General features: G+C 45.4%; 1 protein-coding gene across 1 annotated transcript in view; it reads left to right on the top strand.

The window, feature by feature from the left end:
- The window catches only part of Plg (plasminogen), a 39,744-nt gene that overhangs the window by 11,994 nt on the left and 1,404 nt on the right, over window positions 1-26,346 (top strand). The window contains exons 6-17 of the mRNA XM_055615853.1: window positions 837-957; window positions 1,865-1,983; window positions 4,394-4,556; window positions 5,119-5,264; window positions 6,539-6,698; window positions 11,274-11,455; window positions 12,058-12,206; window positions 13,261-13,354; window positions 17,109-17,226; window positions 18,807-18,884; window positions 19,309-19,449; window positions 21,891-21,997. Of these exons, the coding sequence (XP_055471828.1) occupies window positions 837-957; window positions 1,865-1,983; window positions 4,394-4,556; window positions 5,119-5,264; window positions 6,539-6,698; window positions 11,274-11,455; window positions 12,058-12,206; window positions 13,261-13,354; window positions 17,109-17,226; window positions 18,807-18,884; window positions 19,309-19,449; window positions 21,891-21,997 (1,578 nt within the window). The remainder of the gene's footprint in view (window positions 1-836; window positions 958-1,864; window positions 1,984-4,393; window positions 4,557-5,118; window positions 5,265-6,538; window positions 6,699-11,273; window positions 11,456-12,057; window positions 12,207-13,260; window positions 13,355-17,108; window positions 17,227-18,806; window positions 18,885-19,308; window positions 19,450-21,890; window positions 21,998-26,346) is intronic.

Here is a 26,346-nt window from a genome sequence, read left to right as displayed (position 1 = left end):
TAAAACACCAGACTGGGGGGGGGGGGAAGCCTTCATTTCCTTTTCCTAGGTGTATTTATTAGAGCAAGAAAAAGAGAGTCAAGTGGGATTTATGAGGTAGTATGGGCACATTAGAGGTGCCAACTTGCTTTTCTCATCAGTTTACCTATATGGACAGAGGAGCTCTTGTATTTGGATATGGATGGTCATAGGTCATTTGGCCTTTACATCCCATGAACACATGTTTTTTACATCAACTTCACAGCTGGATTTTTTTTAACGACACCATAAAAATTCCAGTTGTACGTTATTCCTCCTCAGCACAGGATTTTAACAATTCCACGTCGAAGAATTAGCTTTTAAATAGAGAGAAAAAAAAAAAAAAGAAAAAGAAAAAGAGAAGAAAAGAAAAGCAAACACAACAACACCCATCCTCCCATCAGTCATGTTTCTCTGCAACACACAAACAGAAGCTTGGTTGCTTGAGGCTGAGTGACATCCTCCAGTGAGGCACTGGGGAAAGATGGAAGTCCAATTATCCCTGTTTTGAATGACCAAACTAAACTGAAAAAAGCTACAGAGGGTTCAGCAGAGAACTCTAAAGTTCCACGAAGAGTTTCAGAAAAGAAATAAGATATAAAAACTAACATACAAAAAGTCAGTAGTCTTTACTATCTACCAATAATGAACACACTGGGAGTGAAATGAGCAAAACGATTACAGTTATGGTGAGTCATGCATGAACGGGCGGCAGGGAGCACTGGAAAGCTCTCCAGAGGGCTTCCAGCCTCTGCTCTACAGTGGGCTTCACCTCAGTTTCTCTCTCTCTCTCTTCCCTCTCTCCCTACTCCGCACAGAAGAATGTATGCACTGCAGTGGAGAAAAGTATGAGGGGAAAATCTCCAAGACCACGTCTGGACTTGACTGTCAGGCCTGGGACTCGCAGAGCCCGCACACTCATGGATACCTCCCTGCCAAGTAAGGTCTTGCACCCAAGATGGAGGCTCTTTAGACACACCCTGGTCTTCAGATGTCTCTGCTTGCTTAGCTTGTGGATGCCCCTTCACTCCCTTCCTTTCTCTTTTCACATCAGTTATAGTCTAGACTGTGTTATCTATGGGTGACTATCAAGCATCTTACAGCTCTTTAATGTTTTATGTGTATTTATACTGGGTCATTCACAACTCCTACCAAGTTCTTAAATGTGACTTTAAGTTTAAGGGCAGGATCAGGGGCTCCCTGTTCCAGAAAGCTATGATGGTTTTCAGAGGAAGCACTTGTGAGGACTCAAGCTCACATTTTGCACAGGAAAACATCTCCTCACGGATACCATGCTTTTCTTTCTCCTTCTGTGACGATGTTGAACATGGAAGGTGTTCTCGGCCATTTCTCTGTTGAGAATTCTCTATTTAGATTTATACCCCATTTCCTAATTGGATTATTTAGTTTGTTGAAGTCTAGTTTCTTGAGGTCTTCATTTATTTTGGATATGAGTCCTGTCATATGTGGAGTTGGTGAAAATCTTTTCCCATCTTCTGGGCTGCTGTTTTGTCCTTTGTTAGTGTCCTTTGCTTTGCAGAAGTTGTTCAGTGCACCTGAGAGGGCTGCCCTTTTCTGAGGAGGAGTAGAGGGGATTGGACTTGGAGGAGAGAGGATGTGGGAGGGAAAGACTGGGGGCAGAGGGGAAGGAAGGGGAAACCAAGGTCAGGATGTAATATGAGAGAAGAATACAAAAAGTTAGAAAAGTAAAAAGAAAAAGTATATGCTGAATTATATGATTTTTATTCCTAAATTAATGATATGTTATCACAACAAGTAAAAAAAAAAAAAAAAAAAAAAAAAGAAAGAAAGAAAGAAAACGGGGAAAATCTTCTTGTCCACCCAGATTTCCAGGCAAGAACCTGAAGATGAATTACTGCCGCAATCCTGACGGGGAGCCTCGCCCCTGGTGCTTCACCATGGACCCCAACAAACGCTGGGAGTACTGTGACATCCCTCGCTGTAGTACGTTCAGTCCATACCCAACACTCCGGGAGCTCCCCACACAGCCCTTCTCGGAAGGGTGTTGGTAACTGAGTACAGGTCCTAAAGAGTAGTCCCACAGGTCTGCAGGACTCATAAAATGTATGAGTCCTCTCTCATAAAATGTATTGGCTATTTAGGTAACTGATAAGGGTATCCATTTATTGATTTTTTGTTCCCAGTCGGAGACTTCTGCCTATTGTGAATATTATCAGTTTTAAGGGGAAACTCTTAGGAGTCCTAAGAGACTGGACTCTACACCTACTCATTTGCTCATGAAAGATGCAGGAGTGATCAAAGGCAGAGAGAGATGTGAGCAAAGAAAGATGTGATCGTGTAACCACATTGAAAAGTACGGGTAGAGTACAGTGATAGTATGCTCATCTCTAAGGGCGGGAGCTCCAGGAATTTGCTTGGGGTTCACATAGTTGAGAAAGCAGGAGGCCTTGGTTATTGGTGGACAGGTGGTTATTATATCAGCTGTGCTTCTGTTGGGGAAGCTATCATCACCGGCACCACCTCCACCACCTCCACCACTTCAGTGGAGCAGTCTGCTTCCCAGGAGATGACTATTCTCTTATGGTGCTGCCTCTCTATCATGACTAACTGTCCTCACTTGGAGATGATCTGTCCTGAGGGTTCAGTGTTTCTTGGGGCAGGTTTACTCTGTCATAATCCAGAGGTTGAGGAGATGTGTCAGGAGGTTAAGCGCTTGCCCCACAAGCCTGATGGTCTGCGTTCAATCTCTAGAACCTACACTTTAAAAAAAAAAAAACAAAAACACTTAAGCATGGTGGTGGCAGTTTACAATCTTGGTGCTGGGGAGGTGAAGGCAGGTGGGAGCAAATGGATCCATGCCCAGCCAGCCTAACCTACTTGGTAATTTCCAAATTAAAGACCCTGTCTCAAGAAGAAAAAAAAAAGTAAATATGTCTAGGGAATAACAGCTGCAGTTGCCTTCTGGCCACATGTACCCACACGAACACGTATGTGCACATGTGTGAGTGCACACAGACACACAGACACACACATACAGAGCTGTTTATCCATCATCCAAGTCATTTCTCAAACCCAAGGTGGCTGCAGAACTGAGTGACCCAGGAAGAAAGAGTTAAAGAGGCAAACACAGAGACATATGGAGTTAGTTGGGTCAGTGCCCTTCTTCATACACACGCTCAGAGGCAGGAGTCTGAGCAGTAGCTCTGCCATTCCAGTCGTCCCTGAGCTGAAGGGAGCCCGACAGCATGGCTGTTTCGTGGACTTCATTACCAGACAGTTTTTTTGTTTGTTTGTTTAAATAAGTGTTGTACTGTCAACACAGATGCCTGCGGGCACTCAGCTGTTCCAGCTGTCTAACTTGGGGGTGCTCAAGTGAGTAAGTAGAGCCCATAAAAGTGACATGTGGGGAAAGCTATTTCACACTGCTCCTTCTTTGATAATTGAAACAGAGTCTCAAAGGGTAGACAGGCTGTGAGCGAATGTTAGCAAAGGCACTCAGGGACAGCCTCCCTCCTTTGCTCTGCCGTCATTGAGAAGCAGAGAGTCCTCAGGCAGTCTCCTTCATTTTCTCCTTGTGGGTCTCCCTCCCCTCAACAATGTCTTAATTTCTGGTTGCATACATTTTCTTAAAGATATTTGGTTAGTGGGTTTTTTCCCCCATATTTTTATTTTATTGGTTATTGAGAGATAGGGGGTTACATTCAGGCTTAACTGCAGCTTGATCTATTTCTCGTAGGGTCTGTTTGCCTTCTGTATTTTGAAGCTCTGTTGGGAGGTGCATATGTAGCTAAGACCTTTCCCACGGGCTCTTTCTCAGCTGTGTGCCTCTACGGGAGATGGGCACTGTTGTGTTTACCTATCACTGGCATGTGCCAGGACTTGAGGTGCAAGACTTACGCCGAGTCTTTCCGTGCTTGGTGAAGTAACCCAGAAGACTAGATACAGACACGTCTGGCCCAGCATCCATTTTTAAAGACTCCTGATGAAATGGCCATGTGGATACATAGTCTACCAAACTGAACATACTGTTTCCAAGTGTGAAATCTCAGAGGAGTAAGAGAGGACATAGCTGAGCACCTTGCCTTCATCCATAGCCTCTGTCTGTGCATTCTTTTTCTTTTCTTTCTTTCTCCCTCTCTCTTTTTTCTCTTCTTTCTTTTTTCTCCTTCTTTCCTTCCTTCTTTCCTTCTTTGATTTTCTTTTTTGAGACAGGGTTTCTCTGTGTAGCCCTAGCTGTTCTGGAACTTACTATGTAGACCAGGCTGCCTTGAACTCAAAGGTCTGCCCGTCTTTGCCTCTAAGTGCTAGGATTAAAGGTGTTCACTGCCACCGCCACTTGTCCATGCATTCTTAATGGAAAACCATTAATGATTAATTCTTTCCCCTATTCAAGCAACACCCCCACCCCCACCCGGTCCAACCTATCAATGTTTGAAGGGAAGAGGTGAAAGCTACCGGGGGACCATGTCTGTGACTGTGTCTGGGAAAACCTGTCAGCGCTGGAGTGAGCAAACCCCTCATAAACACAACAGGACGCCAGAGAACTTCCCCTGCAAGTATGTCCCACCCATCTATTTCCTTTCCCACCCTCATTGCCATGGGCTGTGGAGCCGGTTGACTTCACCTTGGTTGTAGTATTAAAAAAAAAAAAAAATTCAAGAATGAAGACCAATCAGGTCACATGCAAGGAAAGAGACATTCAACAATGCCTTTTCCTGTTACAATCTTTCTCAAAGTGCGCCGCACCAACGCCATCAGGGATTTACTAGAAACGCAAACTCTTGGGCTCTATTTCAGAGTCCAAGTCTGAGCCTCTGAGGACAGTGTGGAAAATTCCCATTGCTCCAGCATACAACACAGTGGCCAACTAAAGGCCTATTTTATCCCATCACACAAAGTCACAGAATAGTTTTCCGCCATCAATCCCTCTGGGCCAGATTCCTTGACAGGCTCTGTGACGCCTAAGCTTGACTTAAGCTTCCCACTGGTACCCGTCAGTCACTCAGTAGGAGTGATTCTAGAGGACTAGATATATACATAGTACTCCCTCCAGCGAGCATGCGCACGCCTTGCCTACCTAAACTCCTTGAAGAGGAGAAACTCATACTTCTTTTCTAGAAATTTGGAAGAAAACTACTGTCGTAACCCTGATGGAGAAACTGCTCCCTGGTGCTATACCACCGACAGCCAGCTGAGGTGGGAGTACTGTGAGATTCCGTCCTGCGAGTCCTCTTCGTCTTCACCAGACCTTTCAGATTCCTCAGGTACGAGTGCGGTCACGAGAGCTCACTTCATGCTCTGTTCATGTTTGTCTCCAGTGGCCTCTTCACAGTGTATCAGAATGTGGTACCTTTGCTTCGCTTAACCTTCACTGTGGGTCAGGGTGTGACTTGTATGATTTCCATTATAGCATTTTCAACTTGTTGTTGGCTCAGGATATGTTTCCTGAGCTCTTGAAGATTTGGCCTCTGCTGTTGTACTTAGAATGTTTCTTCCAAAAATCAATTTGAAAATTCTGTTAGGCAGGGTTCTGTATTCTATTGTCTGACCAACTTTAACTGTCTATACTTCTTTAGTTTGTTTGCCTTCTGTATTGTGAAGCTCTGTTGGTAGGCACATACACGTTGAAGACATCTTTATCTTCTTGATGGCATGTCTCCTTTTTATGGCCTATCTTCCTTGCTTCTGAAAACATTCCTTGTTCTGAAGTTTTTTTTTACTGACATGAACAGAGACTTTGCAGCTCTGCCTTCAGTAGTACTTGTGTGATTTATCTTCTTAACCTTCCAACTGAGATATTTGCATTAGCATAATTGTGTGTGGCTGGCTTTAAGCCCACTAAGGTGGTTATTCTATTCTCTGTTTCATGGCTGCTACTCATATTTCTCTTTTTGTGCCAAATGGAACACAATTTAGTTCACCAGTTACTCTGTTAGCTGTGTTATCTGCTGATCAGTCCATTGCAGGACTTCACCTCTGATGCTGTGAAGTTTGCGCCTTGAATTTGTGTTTTGCTATTATTTTTAGAAGTTTCTACCTCTGCTGAAATTCTCCCTTTATTCATGTATATTGTTCATCTTCACCAGAAGATCCACTAACTAACCAAGACTATTTCACAACCCCAACCTGATAGGGTTTGACTGTGGCCACCTCTGAGAATCAATGGCCTTGTCTTGTGTCCTAGATGCAGGACCACCTCTGCCCTAGCTGCAGAATCTCAAGGCTTTGGAGTCTTATGAACAAAGAGGTGGTCTAGGGCAGCATGATGGAATGTCAGGTCATGGAGCATCCTGCCCTGGTGTTCTCATGAACATGTAGTGATTCATAAAACATTGTACACAATGATTATTTCCAGTTATCAACACTCTTGCTGCTTTTGCTCATCTTCCAAGGTCTTTTCCCCAATACGTTCTACAACATTATAAATGGTGTGTGTGTGCAGGTACAGGCAGTGGGAATTCCTGCTTTGCTCATAAATTACTGTCCATGTCTGTGTGCTCCAGATCTTATTTTCTCTCAATTTCTTCTTTGATTTCAGTTCTACCGGAGCGAACGCCTGTGGTCCAGGAATGCTACCAGGGCAATGGGCAGAGCTATCGGGGCACATCATCTACCACCATCACAGGGAAGAAGTGCCAGTCCTGGACATCTATGACTCCGCACCGGCATGTGAAGACCCCACGGAACTTCCCAGATGCGTATGTCTTTGATTTCAACCATGAGAAGAACATCAGTAGCTGACTCAGGTTTCTATTGAGTGCCCCATGCTAATTCCTTTGGATCAAATCTCTGAGATCCGCAGATGGGGCAGAATGTGACAAGACCTTGGCTTTTAAGAAAAAGGCCCAATATAACTGATAAGAAAAAAAATAAAATTAAATAAAAAAAAAAAAAGAAAAGAAAAAGGCCCAGGAGGAGAGAAACCATAGACTGGTTCTTTTTCCTGAGAAATTTTGTGAAAGCAAGGGGTGATGTGTGGAGGTGTTAAGATCCCATTGGTGGAAATCTTGTGAGAATAAGAGTCCATAAAGCTTAGAGCCAGGACCACCACTCAACCTGAACTGAAGACAATGCCTGCTCTCAGCACTGGAACATGCCATTTCACTGTAAACCGCCTGGGTAAAGTTTTGTGTTTGACTCACAGGCTGATGTTTCTGGCAGCATTTGCATCTCCATTTATTTCAATAACTTTACCTGGAAAGCCTTACGGGCCAGGAATGCAGTGCTCTCAAGGGGTATGGGTTGGCAGAGAGTAACAGTGTTGGTAGCCATTGCAATAAGATAGAATAAGGAAGCAAGAGAGTTAGGAAAGGAGGAGGGGAGGGAGGGAGACAAAGAAGGAAGGAAGAAAGGAGAAAAAAGGAGAGAGGAAGGAAGGGAAGGAAAGAGGGGGAGAGAGAAACAGGGAGGTAGAGGAAAAGGAACAGATGATAGGAGAGAAAAAGGAGAGAGGAAAGAAGGGAGAGATGGAGGGAGGTAGAGAAAAAGTAAGGTGCAGATGGAGGGAGGGAGAAAGTAAAAAGGAGAAAGAAAGTTAGAAAGGAGAGAAGGAAGGAGGAAAAGAAGGAAGGTAGGAAGAACAGAGGGAAGGAAACAAAAAGCAAGTTAGCAAGGAAAGAAGAAGAAAGAAGGGAAAGAAGGGAGGAAGAAAAGGGACAGAGGATCTGAGGGTGAGAAGAAAGGAGGGAATAAAGGGAGGGACAGAAGGAGGAAGGAACAGAGGGAAGAGAAGGAGAAAGGGAAGAAAAGAACAGAAGGCAGAAGAAGGAAAATACAGACATCCTTGTTCATAAGGCACATGACTAACAGACACAGACAGTCCTAATGGCTGAGTGAATTTGCATGTTCAAAGAGCAGCAGGCATACACAGGTCAACAGATAAGTCATTGTCTACACTAACTATATATAATCGAACAATAAGATTACAAACATCGCCAACAACAGTATAAAAACTACAAAGTTCTTAGTGAAAAATTTAATATAGCATACCTAAAACTGTATACTGTATAGCTTAAATATCACTAAGGAGGAAATAAAGAGCTAAATGATGATAGGTCAAATGTATCAATCAAAAGATTAAATAAACGTACCAGTCCTAGCCAAGTCAGTTGTTGGATTCAACCCACAAATTCCAGCAGGCTGTTTTTGGGGAAAGGGGCAACATTTACAGGCAAAGGCCTTAGAATCATCAAGATAATGTTTAAAGGAACAGTGCTGGATGGCTGACGGGTCCACAGAGAGTGATCAGGACTATCACATTGTTACAGTGTCGGCAGGAAGGGGCACAGAGAAAGGAAGCGGGGACAGTCCAGAAACAAACACTGGTTCAGATGAACAAATGATTTTCCAGTGCAGGTGGCAAAGCAGCTCAGTGCATAAGGGACATCTTCTTCCAGAGCAGTCGAGAAATAACAGATGCTGGGTATAATACTCCCCCACCCCTGCCAAACCAAACCCCAAATGCAGCAAACTCAAAGTGTGCATGCTTGATACTTTCTGTGTCAAACTAGATTTGCCATAGCTGTTAGACTTCACTGTACAAGCTACAATTAAAGCCGAAACATGCAAATTCTGGGGAAAAACAAAACAAAACAGGTAAGTGTTTTCATAACCTGGGGAAAGGCAAATCTTTTAAAAAATCTTTTTAAAAAAGCAAATATTTTTAAAAATGATAATTTTGTTTTTATAAAATGAAAACCTTACGAAAAGTCATCATTGAAAACACAGATATATGGAGACTTGGAGAAAAATTACTCTCAATCCATATGTGTGACAACGTATATTGACAACTCTCAATCCATATGTGTGTCAACTTGACACACACATCACTGCTAAGCCTCAATTTTTCCTTTCTCATTCCTCAAGTACAGATATGTAAGTGTTCCTCCCACTCACAAAGGTAACACGCATTGTAAAAACAGATAACAGACACGAACAGATATACATATGGCCAATGGCCTGAGAAAGACTGAGAAGGTTTAGCAGAATAGACCATCAAAGAAATAAGAATTGTAATTACAGGGACCAACTAGACATGGCTACTAGTGAAGAGACAGGAGTAAGGGGTGTTTCGGGCATGGAGAAGGATGTATGATCAGTACACATGCTTCTTGGAGTGTAAACCTTGCAATGACTTTAAAAATCAGTCTATGGCTTCTTGTAAGGTTACGTAGACATGTTTTTACCCTATAGACCTGCAACCCCCTTTCTGAATATTTATCTCATAAAATAGAACTACTATCCCTCAAAGAGATCTTTAAGAATTTGTATAGTGGGTCTGTTGAGGTGGCTCAGTGAGAAAGGAGCTTTCTACACAAACAAGGCAACCAGAGTTAGCTCTCCTGAACCCATGTCAAGGTTGAAGGGAAACCTGATTCCACAAAGTTGTCATCTAACCTAGTACTCATGATATAGCCTTGCCTGGCTTAGAACTGGCCTGGAACTCACAGACATCCACCTGTTTCTGCTCCCTGAGTGCTGAAATTAGGAGAACGAGCCACCATACCTGGCTAAATATTTTTCAAAAGAAGAATATTAATACAGTAATTTATGTATGGAAAATATTCATTTATATATGATAGCCCAAGGCTATAAACAACATTAAAGATCATCAATAAAAAGTTTCCAAATGGGCTACCTAGTAAGGGGAAAAGGGGCTGTCTCTGACATGAACTCAGTGGCTGACTCTTTGATCACCTCCCCCTGAGGGGCTGGAGGCAGCCTTACCAGGCCACAGAGGAAGACTATGAAAGACAGTCCTGATGATACCTGATAGGCTAGGGTCAGATGGAAAGGCAGGAGGTCCTCCCATATCAGTAGACTGGGGGGCATTGGAGGAGATGAGGGATGGAGGAAGGGAGGAAGGACTGGATTGGGAGGAGATGAGAGTGGGGCTACAGCTGGGATACAAAGTGAACAAATTGTAATAAATAAAAAATTATATTTAAAAAGTATGAATTAACACTTTTTGGTCCAGTCATACAATGAAAGGACCTCAAAAATTTTCTATTAAGGAAAGAATATATAAAAATGCACATTTTATGGGTATCCATTTATTGATAAGAGGAGACTGTACTTGGGACAAAATAAACCCTGGGAGGAAGGGGTGGAGATGGGGCTTCCAGGATAATGAAAATGTTTATCAAACCTATCATACTCTGTATATCCCATGAGACGTACTAGTTACTTTGGTATCGCTGTGACTAAAATACCAAATAGGCACAACTAAGTAGGGAACATTCATTTTTGGCCCATGGTTTCAGAGAGTTTGATCTATGATCACTGGCTCCACACGCCTGTGCCGTTGGCTATTCCAGTGGCTGGAGCATGTTGTGGAGGAAGCTGTACACACAACAGCAGCGAGGGTGGCAGGAAGTGGTCAGGGATAAGATTGCAGTATGTATAATATTGTATTAAGGACTTGCCCCATTGACCTACTTTTTCCAGCTAGGCTCTGCCTCCCCAAGTTACCAGAACCTCCCCACACACCACCACTGGCTGGGGAACCGGATGTTTAAAACATGAGTCTGCGGGAGACATTTCAGATTCAAACCACAATCCCAGAAGTAAAGTACATCTCAACTAACAGAAAGCAGATGCCTGTCAGCATAGCTGGCACCTTGGAACCCCATTGACTGGCCTCCTCCAGCTGTGGGCACAGGCCTGAGAGAAAGGGACTTGTCTGCAGTATCCAGACAGTGCTGGGTTCTGTTTCCCACAGATGCTGTAGGTCATGGCCCTGAGTGACTCTAAGGATAAGGATTAAAATGACGCTCTGCCAGAGAACTCGTTTTCCAAGCCAACTTTTATGAATCTTTCAAATGCAAACCAACCCTTATCATATTTACAGTGACATCAACTTCATACTTTCCATTAACTATAAATGTTTGTCTTTTAACCACATTAAGAACAGACAGGTTAGGGAACTCTCCTTTTCATATGCTATTGCTTCCTTTGAGTGATGTTTTAACTTTCATTTTAAATATCCCAATGTAGAGATATATAGAAAGATTGATATATTCCTAATAGTTTTTTAAAATCTAAAATTACATTTTAAGATCTACATTGGGAGAAAGCATTTGACAGAGTGCTTTTATATTTACATTATATTTACATTGTTTCAGTTTTGGTGAAGAGGGCCTCTTGTTATTGCTCATTGTTAATATCTTCAGTGGATGTTCCAAAGGCACTTTGCTAACACTTTCGTTGTAATGAACTCCAGAAGGAACTGAATTTCTCTACCACTGCTGACGGCACTGTCTTGGGGTTTACAGCGGTTTGGAGATGAACTACTGCAGAAACCCTGATGCTGACAAGGGCCCTTGGTGCTACACCACTGACCCAAGCGTCAGGTGGGAATACTGCAACCTGAAGAGATGCTCTGAGACAGGAGGGAGTGCTGTGGAATCGCCCATGGTCCCCCAAGTTCCAAATGTACCAGCCACCTCTGAGCCAGGTAAGGAGCCAGTGACCGGACATCTTTGGGCAGATGTGGAGACTGGACACAGAGGAGGAAGTGTCACTGATGTGGAAGTTCCCACACTGCATGGGGGTGCCAGTGTGGGCTGAGAGTCTGCTGTGTGGAATGAGCTTCGGCTTCATCTTGGGGGAGGTGGGAAGGTGATGGGAGAAGGTGAGTGGACAGTTTCCTAGGGCACCCCGTAAGCCCTCCACGTGCTGTAACAATTCACACAATTGTTGTAAAGCCGGGTTTTCCTATGTCCTAGTTTGATTTCCTTTTCCTAAAACATCCTACCAATGCTGGATCATTTCCAAGCCAGTAAACATCTCTGCCCACTTAAACTAGGTAGCAGTTCTTGCTAAGCTGTTAGCATCCCAGTGTTTGGGGCTGAGTCACTGGGTCTGCCACTGGAGAGCAACCCAACACTAACCTACCTGAGCAGTGGTTTCCACTACAGCAGGAGAAACTGCATTACAGGGCCGCAGCATTAGGGACGCTGGGAGCCACTGTAGTAGAGCAAGCCAATACTGGTGCTTTATGCTGTACCCTGCTTGGGCTACCCAGGGGAGAATGACCTCCCTCTTCCTTTCCCACAGACTGTATGTACGAGAACGGTAAGGACTATCGGGGCAAAATAGCCATCACTGCAGCTGGCACTCCCTGCCAGGGATGGGCTGCCCAGGAACCCCACAGGCACAGCATCTTCACCCCACAGACAAACCCACGGGCAGGTCTGGAAAAGAATGTAAGCCACTCCGGTTTGAGTTCTGTTCCGCATTCTCCTGGCTAACCTTTGAACAGATCAAGTTCGGGGTTTTCACTAAACTGTCCAGGACTGATCTTTGGGATTGAGGGAAAAGGAAGGGAGGGGAAAATTGGTGTGGGTGGGTGTCGGGTGGAGGGGAACGAAGATGAGGCCACAGCTAGGTATCCTACAGTCAGACTCTGTCTGAGAACAGACAGATCTCATAGCTTCTGGGATCACTGTCATGAAGAGCTATCTAGGCCCTACACGCAGAGGGGCATGGGGAGGGGAGGAGAGCCCTGCCTTCCCTGGGCACTCTCCAGCACTCTGCAGCGCCTGGAATCCCTTGGAACTTGTGCCCCTTGTTCCCCTTTTTAATGGAAACTTTGCTGTGTTGACATGGTTGTCCACAGTATTGACCTTTGGTGCAATGCAACCATCAGCCCCTCTTCCTCTTCCAGGGTTCAGAGGACAGGGCAAAAGTTCCAATGCTTTGCTCACATCCCCACATCCCAAACCTCTCCAGAAACTCTCCTGGTTACTTCATTAGAGCAAAAGATGCTCTTGTCTCCCAGGATGTCACAGGCCTTTAGGGGCTGTGTCTGATGCTCCCCAGGAAACAGCACAGGCTGGAGGAGTCAGAAGCCATATCTGTGTTTATTGTATCACAGTATCAGAGAGCACGCTACCTTCTGTCTGGGCCCATGGAGGGTGCAAACATTTTAAATAAACAAGGCTTCATGGGACATAGGATTAACTGAAGCCACCAATGATAAGATAAGACGACCAGTAATGTCCCACTGTCCCCGATGGCTGGCTCTCTCACAACTGGCCCAGGGAGGGGTTTCCTAGCTGAAACTTGCTTTGAGCAGAGACCGGACCATTGGCATTCTGCAACTGAGATTCATAAGCACCTTAAACCAACTTATCAAAAGAACAAGAAGGAAAGAAATCAAAGGGACACTCCCTTCCATCCTATAGGTAGACCTCTCTATATCTGGTCCCCCCCTCCACCCCAGGTGAGCCTTCTCTCAAATGCCCCATCTCTTTTCAGTACTGCCGAAACCCGGACGGGGATGTAAATGGTCCTTGGTGCTATACAATGAACCCCAGAAAACTCTATGACTATTGTGATGTCCCCCTGTGTGGTAAGTTCCTCCTTTCCCTCTCTTCTCTCTCCCCACCTTCCCCTTCTTTCCTTTTTTTGTAAGGAAACTACTTTCCAATAAATGGAGTGACAGTCTTCTTTATGAGGACTTACACAAAACAACCAACCAGCAGAGACAGGCCTTGAGCCGAGCGCCTCTGAGGAAGAAATGGCTGCCTTTACCCCGAGCCCTCTTTTGTACCAACATCTTGACCCTGAGCTATTATTGTTCTTGCCCTGTAACAACTAAACTGAACACTAAATCTTCGAAATGTCGAAGGGAACAAATCGGCCCCGGGAGGTTTCCCATGAACTTTTTTAATATCTGGCTTGAGATGCATGTAAAATAAGTTCAGGACTTCTGGGATAGGATGTATATTAGCTACTTCGATGCCGCTGCAATCAAATGCCATGACCAAAAGCAGCTTACAGAGGCACTCACTGCTTACCATTCTAAGGAGCGTCATGTCCACAGTGGCAGAGACTGAGGTGCGATGGCAGGAGCAGCTAGCTGAGGGGTCACCCCAAACGCACCCAAGGAAACAGAGTGTGACCTGGGAGTGAGCTGAGGGTATAAACTCTCAAAGCCTTTCCCTACTGACGTACTTCCTTCAGCAAACCTCCACATCTCAAATCTTCCATGAGTATCCAACGACCAAGTTCACATCCATGAGCCCTTGGGGAACATTTTCTCATTTAAAACACCACAGAGATTTTCCTCTTCAATAGCAGAGAAGAGAGAACACACACACACACACACACACACACACACACACACACACTCACTCACTCACCAAAAACCCGCAAACTATCTTCCTAATTTTTATGAAAAATAATGCAGATATTTCTGTTAGTCTCATTTTCTCCCTGGATTTCCAATTCACTACCCACCTAACTTAGAGACAGCATGTTGGGGTCCTTCCTTAGGGACTTTCTTGAAAGGAAGGGGTTTGGCTCTGGAAAAGGAGAGTTGACATTTGTTCTGCCTGCACACCAAAAAAGGGCACCAGATATCATTATAGATGGTTGTGAGCCATGATGTGGTTGCTGGGAATTGAACTTAGGACCTCTGAAAGAGCAGCCAATGCTCTTAACTTCTGAGCCATCCCTCCAGCCTGGTATTAGTTCTTGATATTGGGGTGGCAATCGATGGCTGTGTCTGCTCTGTGCTCACCAACTTTGCAGTCAGAACTTGTCATTGTACACTCCTCTTTCTCACAGTGAGCTAGCCTGAGGGAGGGGCTTAACTTGCAAAGCTCTCAGGAGCTGTGTCCCCAGTATTTGGGGGGCAGTGGTTAGGAGCATGTAGTGGCTCTGGGCAGAGCAGGGGGTGGGAGGAGAGGGAAAGGGGATAGGCTGGGTTCTACCTGCCAGCTTTACTGTAAAATAACATGGCTGCAAGGGTTAAGGAAATGGACAGTGACCTTTTTCTTGAGTGGGGGTTTTTGTATATGCTTTTTGTATATGAAAATGTCTGGTGGCTTCTTTATATGAAAGTTCCTAGGCTCTCTGTGTCTCCCTTTAAATCTCCACACTCAATTTCTATCTCTTGCCTCACCCTTACCCCCACTGTCTTTACCTACCCTGCACAGGCTGCCTCTGAGTGGTGCCTGGCATTGGCATTCATGCTTGGGGCTCTGTGTCCTGGCTTCAAAGGGCCCTGATTCCTTCACCTCAATGGAGCAGCTCCAGAAACCATCGAGTCAAGCTTTGGTAGCCAACAGCCACATCATGTGGTGCCGACCTTCAGCTGCTCTCCATAATTCCTCTATGCCTTCAAAACCAGTACCACATGGAGATGCTTAAACACAATTCACCAAGTTCCCCTTCCAGCTTCTCCCCACTCCCACCTCGGCTCCTGAGTGCTGACCCCAAGGAGAAGAGTCTCCAGAAGATTCTACCTCAGTAATGCCGTGCTTCTGTTAATCACAGCTAATTTTTCAGCCCCAGCCAACCAGCAACGATTATCTCAGCAAAGCAAAGGTTTCACTTCACAGATTCCTAATTCAAAACATCACACAAATATGATCAGTACTGTCTTTGAGAGACTCTCAAACTCTTGTCTGAAATTCCACAAGCCAGGCCTTCATTTTTCTCACCATTTTTAACTTCCAAGCTCCCACAGGATAGACCCTAAAGCTCTGAGCAATGCCTTTTCCAGCACAGATCTCCAAAATCCTTCCGAAAACCCTCTCTAAAACAACATGGGCAGGTCTGTCACAGAGATAGCCTATTCGTCTGTTCTAGTTGGTTTCTCTGTTGTCTTGATCATACGTTATGACCCAAAGCAACTAGGAGAAGAAAATGGTTTGTTTGGCTTACCTTTGTATCACAGTCCAACTGGGCAGGAACTAAAGCAGAGACCACGGAGGAGTGTAGTTACTGGCTTGCTCCTGTGGACTGCCTCAGCTTGCCTTCTTCTACCACTCAGGACCACCTTCCCAGGGGATGGCACCACCCACAGTGGGCTGAGCTCACTACCTCAATCACTAATCAAAGAAATGCCCTACAGCCCTGCCCACACGCTTATCTGATAGAGGCAATTCCTCAGCTGAGGTTCCCTCTTCCCACGTGACTGTAGTTTGTGTCAAGATGACAGACACTAACCAGCTCGTGCACACGTAGGAAGTGCAACATACACACATGGAAGTGAGAGGCACAATGCTAGTCACTGAGCTGAGCTTTGGAGAGGATGGTCCCATCACAACACACAGCTCTATTTGAAAAGCCCTCCCTACAGGGATTCTCAGAACAGGTCAAAAAGAAAGTGGGAAATTCCATCTACTTCAGACTCTGGCTGATTAAGATGGAAGGAATGATATGAACAATGCTTCCAGTTACCTTTCTGAAGACTTTGGGGCTGTGGGCCACACAGAAGCATTTTTTAACATCCTCTGCATCCCTGTAGTGGGAATTAGCAAAGGCAGGAGAACACCCTGTCTCTAGTCAAGTGGAAGGCTGGCTAATGAGAGGGAATGGACACAGGAGGTAAACAGAGGACAAGCAGGTGGCAGCAAGTAGATTGATGGTTAGTGGTTGATGATAGCAGGCTGTTTGGGGCAGCGTGCAGGGTAAGGGAGGACAGGGAAGGGCAGGGAGGGAAGGGTCTGAGCTCAAACCAGCGGAGAGAAGGTAAAATTGGGCTGAGAATAGTTGCACTTGCTGTCTGCCTACACACACACACAGACATACACAGACAGACACACAACCCACACAGATTCACAAGAAAAAAAATACCATACTATCTTCCAATGGGGATAAGAGCTATGGCCTTCAGGAAACCTTCCTTCCACAGCCTAGAAATTCTGACTTTGCAACATGATGCTGGCATCTACGGATGTGTAGAGTCACATTTATAGCTGTTCTGAGATTCTTGCAGGCTTCAGGATACAGGCTGGGCGTGCCACATAGATGGTGATGACGAACAAATCTTCGTGTTCCCAATGTATTACGTGGAGGCTGAGCCACAGTTACAGATAACTCTGTTTGGCCATCAAAGTCCACCAAGGAAAGCTCTTATTTTAATTCTACCCTACACCAATTTAATTAAGTGATTAGAGTTTATAGCTCTTTCAGAGGACAGGGTTCTGTGCAGTCTGCTACCACTTCTGAAACTCAGAGGAACTGGTCCAAAGGTTGCCTGTGACCCCAAGGAATGTCACAAATTCAGCTCCTGGCCACGGGCCATGAATTTATCAGGACTGTATAACAGAACTGGCCTCCTTGTGACCTCCTTCTCCTGTGTCATTCTACAGCATCGTCATTTGACTGTGGGAAGCCTCAGGTGGAACCGAAGAAATGCCCTGGGAGGATAGTGGGTGGCTGCGTGGCCAATCCGCACTCCTGGCCCTGGCAGATCAGTCTCAGGACAAGGTACAGATTTGCAGAGACTGTGTCAGCCTCATAAAGTCTTTATGCTAAGCTTACACTGCTAGGACCCACTGCCTACCTTTGTCTTTTCTTAACAAGGAATAAATACAGCTACAAACAGTGTAAAAGACATCTTAGGTTCTCTACTTTGAAAATGACCAAAAATGGCATTTAAGAAAAAAAAAAAAAAAAAACAAGTCTGTCATTAAGTTCTGTAAATACAACAAACTATGTAAAATGATGACATCCCCAGAAAACATGGAAGGTGCTCTAGGTGTTCATACATTCGTTGGCTGCTGTAAAATGAAAGGAATATGTTAAAAAATGGGATGCTGTGAAGGTTGGGGCTCACAAAGGAGTTTGCCTATTGAAGATGCAGGTGTCTGATGATACTGTGTGCCCTTTTGTGACCCCCCCCATGAATTTAACCACGGAGGCTGCTTGTGCATTCACAGATATGCCAACCAGCCAGCCTGTGACAGCCCTCCTCCAAGAGAGAGGCATCGGAGCCCGTGGAAGCAGGGCCACGTGTGTGGAGCACATCTGTAATCTCTAATCCACTTTGCTTGGGTGTGGCTTTTAAAGTGCACATATGGAGCAGGCTCCTCATAGGCTGCTTGCCTTGCCTGCCTCACTTCCATACCATTGTGCAAGCTCCATTTGCCATTTGCAGCCTCCTCTGTCAGTTGCACAATGCCACTGACTGATGTGGGCATGGTTGGCTGAACTCTTATCTCTGTTACTGAGGTTTTTTAAAAAGAGATTTATTTTTGTTTTATTTATATAAGTGCTTGTCTGCATGTACAAATGTGCGCCATGTATGTGCCCTGTATGCTTGGAGACCAGAAGAGGGCAGCAAATCCCTTGGAACTGGATCTACTGACGGCTGTGAGCCACCATGTAGGTGTTGGGAACCAAACTTGGATCCTCTGGAAGAGCAGCCAATGTTTTAAACTTCTGAGCCATCTCTCCAGGCACAGAATTGGTTTTTCTTCACCTTCACATTTAATAACTACTTGCTGTATGATCTGTTCTTGCCACATATATATTTTTTTCTTTCTGGAATTGAATGGTGGTTTATTTCCTGCCTTTAGCTAACCTGATCCTACATACTGTGCTATTTGCATTCTTGCCATCTCAGCCTGGTTGGGAGTTGGTAACCTTATTCGCCTGAATTACTGCTGTTGGCATCACTTTTGGCTGCTCAAAGGATAATTCATGAAGACCATTTGCAAAGCCCTAGCCAATAAGAAACAAAGGCAGCCTCAAGGGCAGGTTTGGACTGGTGGTTTACGATGGGGTCCAGGGCTAACATGTCAAAATGCAGGTACAGGACGACTTCATGCTGGAGCCACCACCTCTGCTCCCTGGGAACAGGTGACATCCAAGGCTCTCCCAGATAGCTTAAGAGTGGTGTAGAGAGATGCTCCTGTGTCCCTTCCATCTAGAACATGGGCTGTCGGCCATTTCTGCTGGGAATAGAAAGAATAAAGTGAATGAGTGCATCTTTCTGATTTTCTGTGCAACTCAGTGGAACTAAACATATGGCCTTAATGAAAGTTCTTGCTTCCTCCCTCTCTCAGGTTTAGAGGCGAGCACTTCTGCGGAGGTACCTTAATATCCCCAGAGTGGGTACTGACAGCTGCACACTGCTTGGAGAAGTATGTTCCATGGGTAACTGGGTCTCCTTCTAAGGACTGACCCTCCTCTCCTCCCCTCCTCCCCTTCTACTCTGCCTGCTTACCTTCCATGTAGTGACATAAAGGACTCAGGAGTATGTGTGCAGAACTCCATAGCAGAGCCACTGGGACAGTTAGATGAGAGGGAGCTAGTTTTAGAGAAAATCTGCCGAAGGTCCAGAGTATGACCTGAGTCTGGGGAAACAGATCTACTCAATGACAGGCATTGGTCCTCTCAAGCTCAAGAATATTCCAGGGTCAGACAAACCTGGGATTTTGTTTCTTGCCACCCAGGAGGCACAGATTCTGGTGGCTATATGCGTTGGGAGGCCTCGTGTATGGCACAGGAAGGCACCAGGGAAGGGTCTGGACTATGCTTTGCTTCTGATGTCACCATGTTTTCTAGATCTTCGAGACCTGAATTCTACAAGGTTGTTCTGGGTGCACATGAAGAAAATGAAATTGGGAGGAATGTTCAGCAAATAGAGGTAGCCAAGCTGTTCACGGAGCCCGGCCGAGCTGACATTGCCCTGCTGAAGCTAAGCCGGTATGGGTGCACGTGGGTTTGTATCTCAAGCTCAGTGAAGACTTCATAGCAGGGTTTTATGAGCCATAATCATGTGTGGGGTTGGGGAAGTGATATCTAAGATGCAAAAGCATGAGGATTAAAAAAAAAGGGGGGGGAGTATATTTCATCAGAAAGCCAAGATTCAGCCCATTTCCACACACCCCAGATACATTCCTGGAAAAGGAATCGGGACTAACTTTGAAGGAAGAGTTAAAATATAAGGTGCTGATTCACTCTTGTGTCATCCTCACCTCTTGCTCACAAGCTAATATATCCCCCATCAGTTATTCCAGGCTGGTAAAGCCCCTCAGTCAGGTACTACAGGCTTTCAAAGCTCCTCTTAATGTAATATGATGAGAGAGAATCAAATAAAATGATGTATCTCAAAGCACTTTTTAAAACTACAAACATGTGCCCGCATGGTGGCACACACTTTTGTTCCCAGCTCTTGGGAGGCAGAGGAAGGTGGATCTCTGTGAGTTTGAGGCCAGCCTGATCTACATAGTGAGGGCTATACAGAAAGCCAGGGCTATACAGAAAGACCTTATCTCAAGAAACCGAAACTCAAAACCAAAACCACAACAGGAATAAAGCCCCACAAAAATGGGGGTGAGGGTGGCTCAGCAGTTAAGAGCAATAGCTGCTTTTTCAGGGGACATGTTTGGTTCCTAGAATCTATATCAAGTGGATCACAACCACCAGTAATTTTGGTTCCAAGGGATCTAACGCCCTTTTCTGGCCTCTGTTGCATCCCATGCACACACATATAAAAAAAACAACAACAGAAAAACAACAACAACAACAAACCAAACCAACACAGGAAAGAGCAGAATGAAACAAGAAACAGTTCATGAGTCTAAGTTCTCTCACTGTTCTTTTCTTTGGGCCTATCTTCCCTGCTGATGTGTGTCTTTTTTTTTTTTTAAAGCCTGACACTGGGTAATTAGGCTTGTTCCATAGAGTTAGAAGTGTTTGGAAACAGGTCCGTTCCCGTGGACACAGCTCACAAATGGTCAGCTATTTTAAGAAGTGCACGTTTGGGACAGGCAACAGGCACTCGGAGCACATTAGCTGTGCCTGATGAGTTCCAGATGACCAGGAGATGATTTCTGGCAGTGACAACGGCTGGTCCAGCCAGTGCAGGCTGCTGGAGGGAAGTTTGGTCTCAAACACGGGCAACGTTTCTGGGCTGTAAACTCAGAGGTGATGTCTTGGGGGCATTTTGATGTGCTAGAAGGAAAGAAGGGAAGTTGCTCTGTAAATCAACCAGATCTCCCTCATGTTCTCCAGAACCTTCCCTTGCATCTCAGCCAAGAAGCAAACACAAGAACCTTGTGGTACTCTCAGACTCACTCTCAGGGTGATCTGACAGCTGAACAAGTCCTTCAGAAAATAGGGTGAATCCAGTTTTCTGACAGCCTAACACATTTTGGGATTCATTGTATGATCTCCACACCCCACAGCCTGAGGGCCTAAGGTCTTTGGTGTTCCGTAACAAGTGAATGACATTCCTGCAAAAGACTGGGTCTGTTTTGGTCGTTCTGGGGAAAATGCATCTGCCCTAAAGCTAGAGAAGAGACAGTGGATTCTCAATGAAAACAGGGTATTTCTCATTTCCAGTCCTTTTTCCTCTTGACCTTACTGAGACTTTGGGTCTGAAAGACCAAAGTTAGAATGAGTGTGAATCCATCAAACTCTAGGCAGGTGAAGGTTCTTTGAAAACAGTTTGTTTCACTTCTGCTGAGAACTTACTTCTCACTTGATGTATGTACATGGCTTGTCGGGGCCCTTAGCATTTAACTGATGAGAAGACATGGGACCCAGAAAGATAGAACAAGTTATCCTGGCCAAACACCATTTGGCCTTAGTGTAGCAGAGCGACACCTAGATGGTCCACTCACAGAATGGTACCCTCTTACATTGAATAGGAAATCACAAACCATAGGGCAGGGCTGAGGAGAGGGCTCAGTCAGTAAAGTGCCTGCCATACAAGCACGGGGACCCGAGTTCAAATCCCCAGCATCGTGTCAAAAGCTTGGCATGAAGCTGAGCACTTGTAACCACAGCACTGGGGAGGCAGAGACAGGATGACCCCCAGAGCTCACTGACCAGACAGTCTCACAGACTCAGTGAAGTTCAGGTTCAGTGGAAGGACCCTGCCTCAAAAACTGAGGTGATGAGCAATTGAGGAAGCCAGTACATAAACATACATCCCCTCCCATACAATCGATTACTTAGCTCATAGGAAACTGTAGGGCACTTTGAGGGTGAAGAGTTTCCTATATCCTTCTATGTCCATGAAGTAAAGAAAAACCAGCCCAGAGAATGCTGGGACAGTGAGCCAGGACCACTAGGCTATGGGTGGTCTGCAGGTGAAGGGTGGAGATTAGCTAACATAACAGTTGATGCCTCCCTTTCAGCCCCGCCACCATCACTGATAAAGTCATTCCAGCCTGCCTGCCATCTCCTAATTATGTGGTTGCTGACCGCACGCTCTGCTACATCACTGGCTGGGGAGACACGAAAGGTAAGATGACGACAGGCTAAATGACAGGCTATATGACAAAAGGGACAATTTGGAGCGAGGTGTATAAAGTCCTGCATGTGAATGTGGTCCAGCCCCTTTCTGGATTTGCCTGGGCAGTTGCCTGCCTCTCCACAATGTGAAAGCCTTTTCCCCAGGGGAGAGGGCTTCGGCACAGCCCACCGACACTAGCCTGTACTTTTCATGTGACTTTAATGTTTTGAATTCTCAGATATGATGTGACACAACAACAACAAAAATTGTAGCTAAACTACTTGTCTTCCCAAATATTCACCTACTTAATAAGTGTGAGATGCCATTAGGGAGGAGACAAGCTGACAGCCAGAAGGGGAGAGAAGTCCACATATCCTGGTACAGCGGGTGGGGTGGGGGTGGGAAGAAACCTCCATGCAGGCACCACTATCACAATCTGTACTTACTCTGGGGACTCCCCCTTCTGTCTTTGCATATGTCTAACAATAAGTAAATCCAGCAAGCAGGGCCCCTCAGCTGTGAGGACAGTAAGAACACCTCGGAAGCATGTTCTCCCCCTCAGGAGTGCCGGCGAGTGTGCTGGCCCTGTCCCCTGGAGAAGTCTTTTTTTTTCAAAGAAAGATTTTTTTTTTTTTTTTTTTTTTTTTTTTTTGTGGCTTAGAAACAAACAAGCACACAACCAGAATGACTAGCCTGGATCATTCTGATCTTGGCTTCTCCTATTTCACTGATTTCCTGTCTCCCCTTTCCACACTTCCGATCCTGCAGCATTGAGGTCCTGGAAGGGGAACATTGGTAACTGATGTGTCCCCTGTGGAAGTGCTAGGTTGTTATTAGGCTTTAGTTGCGGTTGAGAAAAGGAAAAAAAAAACCCAAAAAACCCTGCTTGCTGCAAACTCCTAGGAGTGAGATATTGTTCCTTTGTGCAGATGGAGAGCTGGAGGCTCAGAGCCATGTGGTGAGGCGGCAGGAACAACATGCCTGTTGCTAGCTAGCAACAGAGCCCTGGAGAGGAGCCCAGGCTCCTGCACACCAGCTGTGGATGATTAGGGAAGGCCCGCTGAGAATTTCCCAGGCTAGAGCATACTGGGGGCTGTGGTGGGGGAAACGGTGAGAAAATGAGCGCAGTGTCACACGTGTCCTGTCCATGATAGATGCCATTCTTGAAGATGGGGCAGAGTTGTATTCAATGCAACTCCTCTTGGCAAGTAACAGAAAACCCAGCTCAGACTGAACGAAGCAAAATGAGGGAAATTTCCAGTGATCTAGAAAGTCATTTGGTTCTTGTGTAGGTCCAGGCCTAGGGCTCTGTCCAGGCACCATCTGGGTGTCATTCTGGTCACACAGGGGATCACTGTCTTTGTGGCTGCAGATGTTAGTTTTGGCTCTGTCCACGGGTATAAAGGATTCTGCTTTCCCCACAGTGGGAACGATGGAAAGCCTAGCCTGGAAAGCTCAGGCTCTGGTCATGAGCCACTTCTGAGCCAGTTGTGCCTGTCTTAGACCCATACTTCATGGTCTGCTCTAGAGCTGGGGGCAAGACCCACACATGCTCAGAAGGAACAAAGAGTCAACCCCTCAGCAGGCCTGTGTAATGTAGTGTGAAAGGCTTCCAATGAGCCAGAAAAAAAAAAATCAACTTTGTGATTTATCTTCATTGTCAACTAAACTAGACTCACCTCGGAGACAGGACCCTGGACATATCTCTGAGGGCATTTCTGGGGGGACATTAATTGAGGATGGAAGATCTACACCCTCCCCCAAGCCCTCCTTTCGCATGAGGGCTTTGCTCTTAGAAATAGGGACAGTGCTTTGGTTAATGATGGATCCAAATGCCCAAGTTTCTGGAAATCAGTTCCAGATCAACCATCTTCCTTGTGACACTGGGAAGTTAGTTAACTTCCTTTAAGCATCACTGTCCCCATCTGCACTAAGTTATAAGGTCATTGTGGATATTAATATTATGGCACAATTTATGTATGGACCATCACCGTCGTCATCACCACCAGCACCATACTCTCCATTGCCGTCAGCGTCCTTACCGTCACTTGGCATCACCATCATGGCCATCGCTCTCCCACCTCCCCATCAGTATTGCCATTACAATCATTACTGCCACCATCATCAGCAACGTGTCTACCTTACCACCAAGATCATCACTATCACTACCATCATGGCAATCATTACAACCACTATACCACCACCGCCAGCATCCCTGCTTCATCAACATTATCATTATTACCAGCACCACTCCTAGTATCACCACAGCCCTACTGCCCTGTCTGTATCTCCATCACCATCACCATCATCTCCGTTATCATCAACATTTCCCTGTCACCATCAGTACCACTATCTTAGTCATCACTATCACCATCATCACATCCACCATTACTACTGTCCTCATTACATCACCAAAGTTTTGAAAACAGCCATGCCCAAGCCCATTCACTTTTCCTCCCACCCTGCCAAAGATTTCTGACTACTGTCCCACACTAAGCTCCCTGCCATTCCTAACACATCTACTGAGAAATGATTCTTATAACAGTAACTGAACTGAGGTGAGTCACATAATTCCAGCTTGCTTATGAATTTCTTTCCACATCAATCATTATTGACACCAAGTCAATCAGTGCTCTTAGCTTCCTAGACCAAACAAAATTCTCCCTCTTCACTTCACGCCCTGGGCTTGCTCAGGTTTTCATGTTCCAGTGCCGAGCTGGTGTTGAGGTGAGGCTGAGGACTCATCCGGGTAGGCCCTCTGCTGTTTTTCTGGATTTTCAGTGGGTCCCTGCTACTGTTAGACTTAGCCTGGTGGCCCCCTCCCAGGCGGTAAAGGTTTAAATTGTCATCAGGCTCCCAGAGATGTCTTCTGTCCTTTGGCCACCTGATGGCAGCATATCTTCATAGACCACAGAAACCTACCGTTAGGCAGAGGTGGCTTTCTCGGGGCTCAGAAAGTGAATGAGAGCTGCGACACTGGAGTAGAATCTCTTCCAGCCAAATATTTTGAGTGGGGTGTGGCCTCTAGTTCTGAGCTTAGTTCAGGCCGAGCTCACCACCCCATGTGGTCCCATGACCTTAAGACACATCTCTTCTGCTCCGGTAATCACCAGACAGATTACACATCTTCTGAACCCCGGACAAGTCTAGTCAGTGTGTCTGGGGAAGGGACTGCCTGTTATTTCTTGGCTGCTCCATGCTAGAAAAGCAAAGGCGAGCTGTAAAACTCCGGGGAAAGCTGGGTTCTGGGCAGGCTGGCTGGGGCGTGCTGGGTGGGTCCACCTGGACAACAGCTATTCCTCTGGCAGATCTGCAAGTGTTCTGTCTCAGTCTGGCACACAAAGCAGCAGCCTTTTGTACAAAAAAAGAACTACAAACTGGTAAATCACATAAGGGAACAAACGCTCCCTTCCCCCAACTGCCAACAAAATATAAATTAGGACATGAGCCAGAATGATCTACACCGATTACATCAACTTTTTTGTTGTTGTTGTTGTTATAATATTCTAATAATAGTGTTATGTGGACACTCAAGAGAGTGTTATGAACTGATGTTTTCTAGTGTGTTTTATATTGTCATACATGTCTAGAAAATAATCTGAGCATAAATATGTGCATATTATTTCTGATAACGTAGATGTAAGAAAATATCATGGGATAAAAATAAACTGTAGGGATGGAGACGGGAGAGCCTTTGTGAGCAAGAGAGGGGGCCAAAGATTATGGTAAGAAAGAAAAAGTACATGGAATTGACCTCACAGCCCCAAGTTCGAGGTAAACGCTACGACCACACTAAGCCTCGGTTTCCTTAACTGTGTATCAGGATTGTAGAATTACCTACTTCCTGGAACTAGTGCAAGAATTAAATGAAATTATACCACACCACCAGCTTGTTCCCGGAACAGTTAATTCTTAGTAAAAGATGGCTATTTTTTAAGGGTTTTGGGAGGCCATAAATAAAACAAACTGTCTGAAATGCCTGTAGTTTAATTACCATGTTGTGCCACCATCACCGTATTTCCAAAACATTTCCTTCATGGCTAAAGGAAACCCCACTCTTTGTTAAGCCATCAGGGAGACTGTAGCATTACTAAAATGTCCCAGGGACTGGGGGTATGTCTCAGTTGGTGAATGTTTGCCATGTAAGCATGAAGACATGATCTGGATCCCCAGAGCCATAAATACAGACCTGGTGGTACGTATTTTGAACATACTAGTTCTAGGGAGGGGAAAACAAAGATTCCTAGGACTCACTGGCTATTCTGAATAGCTCCCTGAGCAGGTGCCGGGTCAGTGAGAGACCTTATCTCAACACACACACACACACACACACACACACACACACACACACACACACA

The sequence above is a fragment of the Psammomys obesus genome, unplaced genomic scaffold (assembly GCF_907164565.1).
Source record: "Psammomys obesus unplaced genomic scaffold, mPsaObe1.curated_primary_1811, whole genome shotgun sequence".
NCBI classification, from domain to species: Eukaryota; Metazoa; Chordata; class Mammalia; order Rodentia; family Muridae; genus Psammomys; species Psammomys obesus.
Note: the sequence above shows the minus strand (reverse complement) of the source record. Positions and strands in the feature narration are given on the sequence as shown.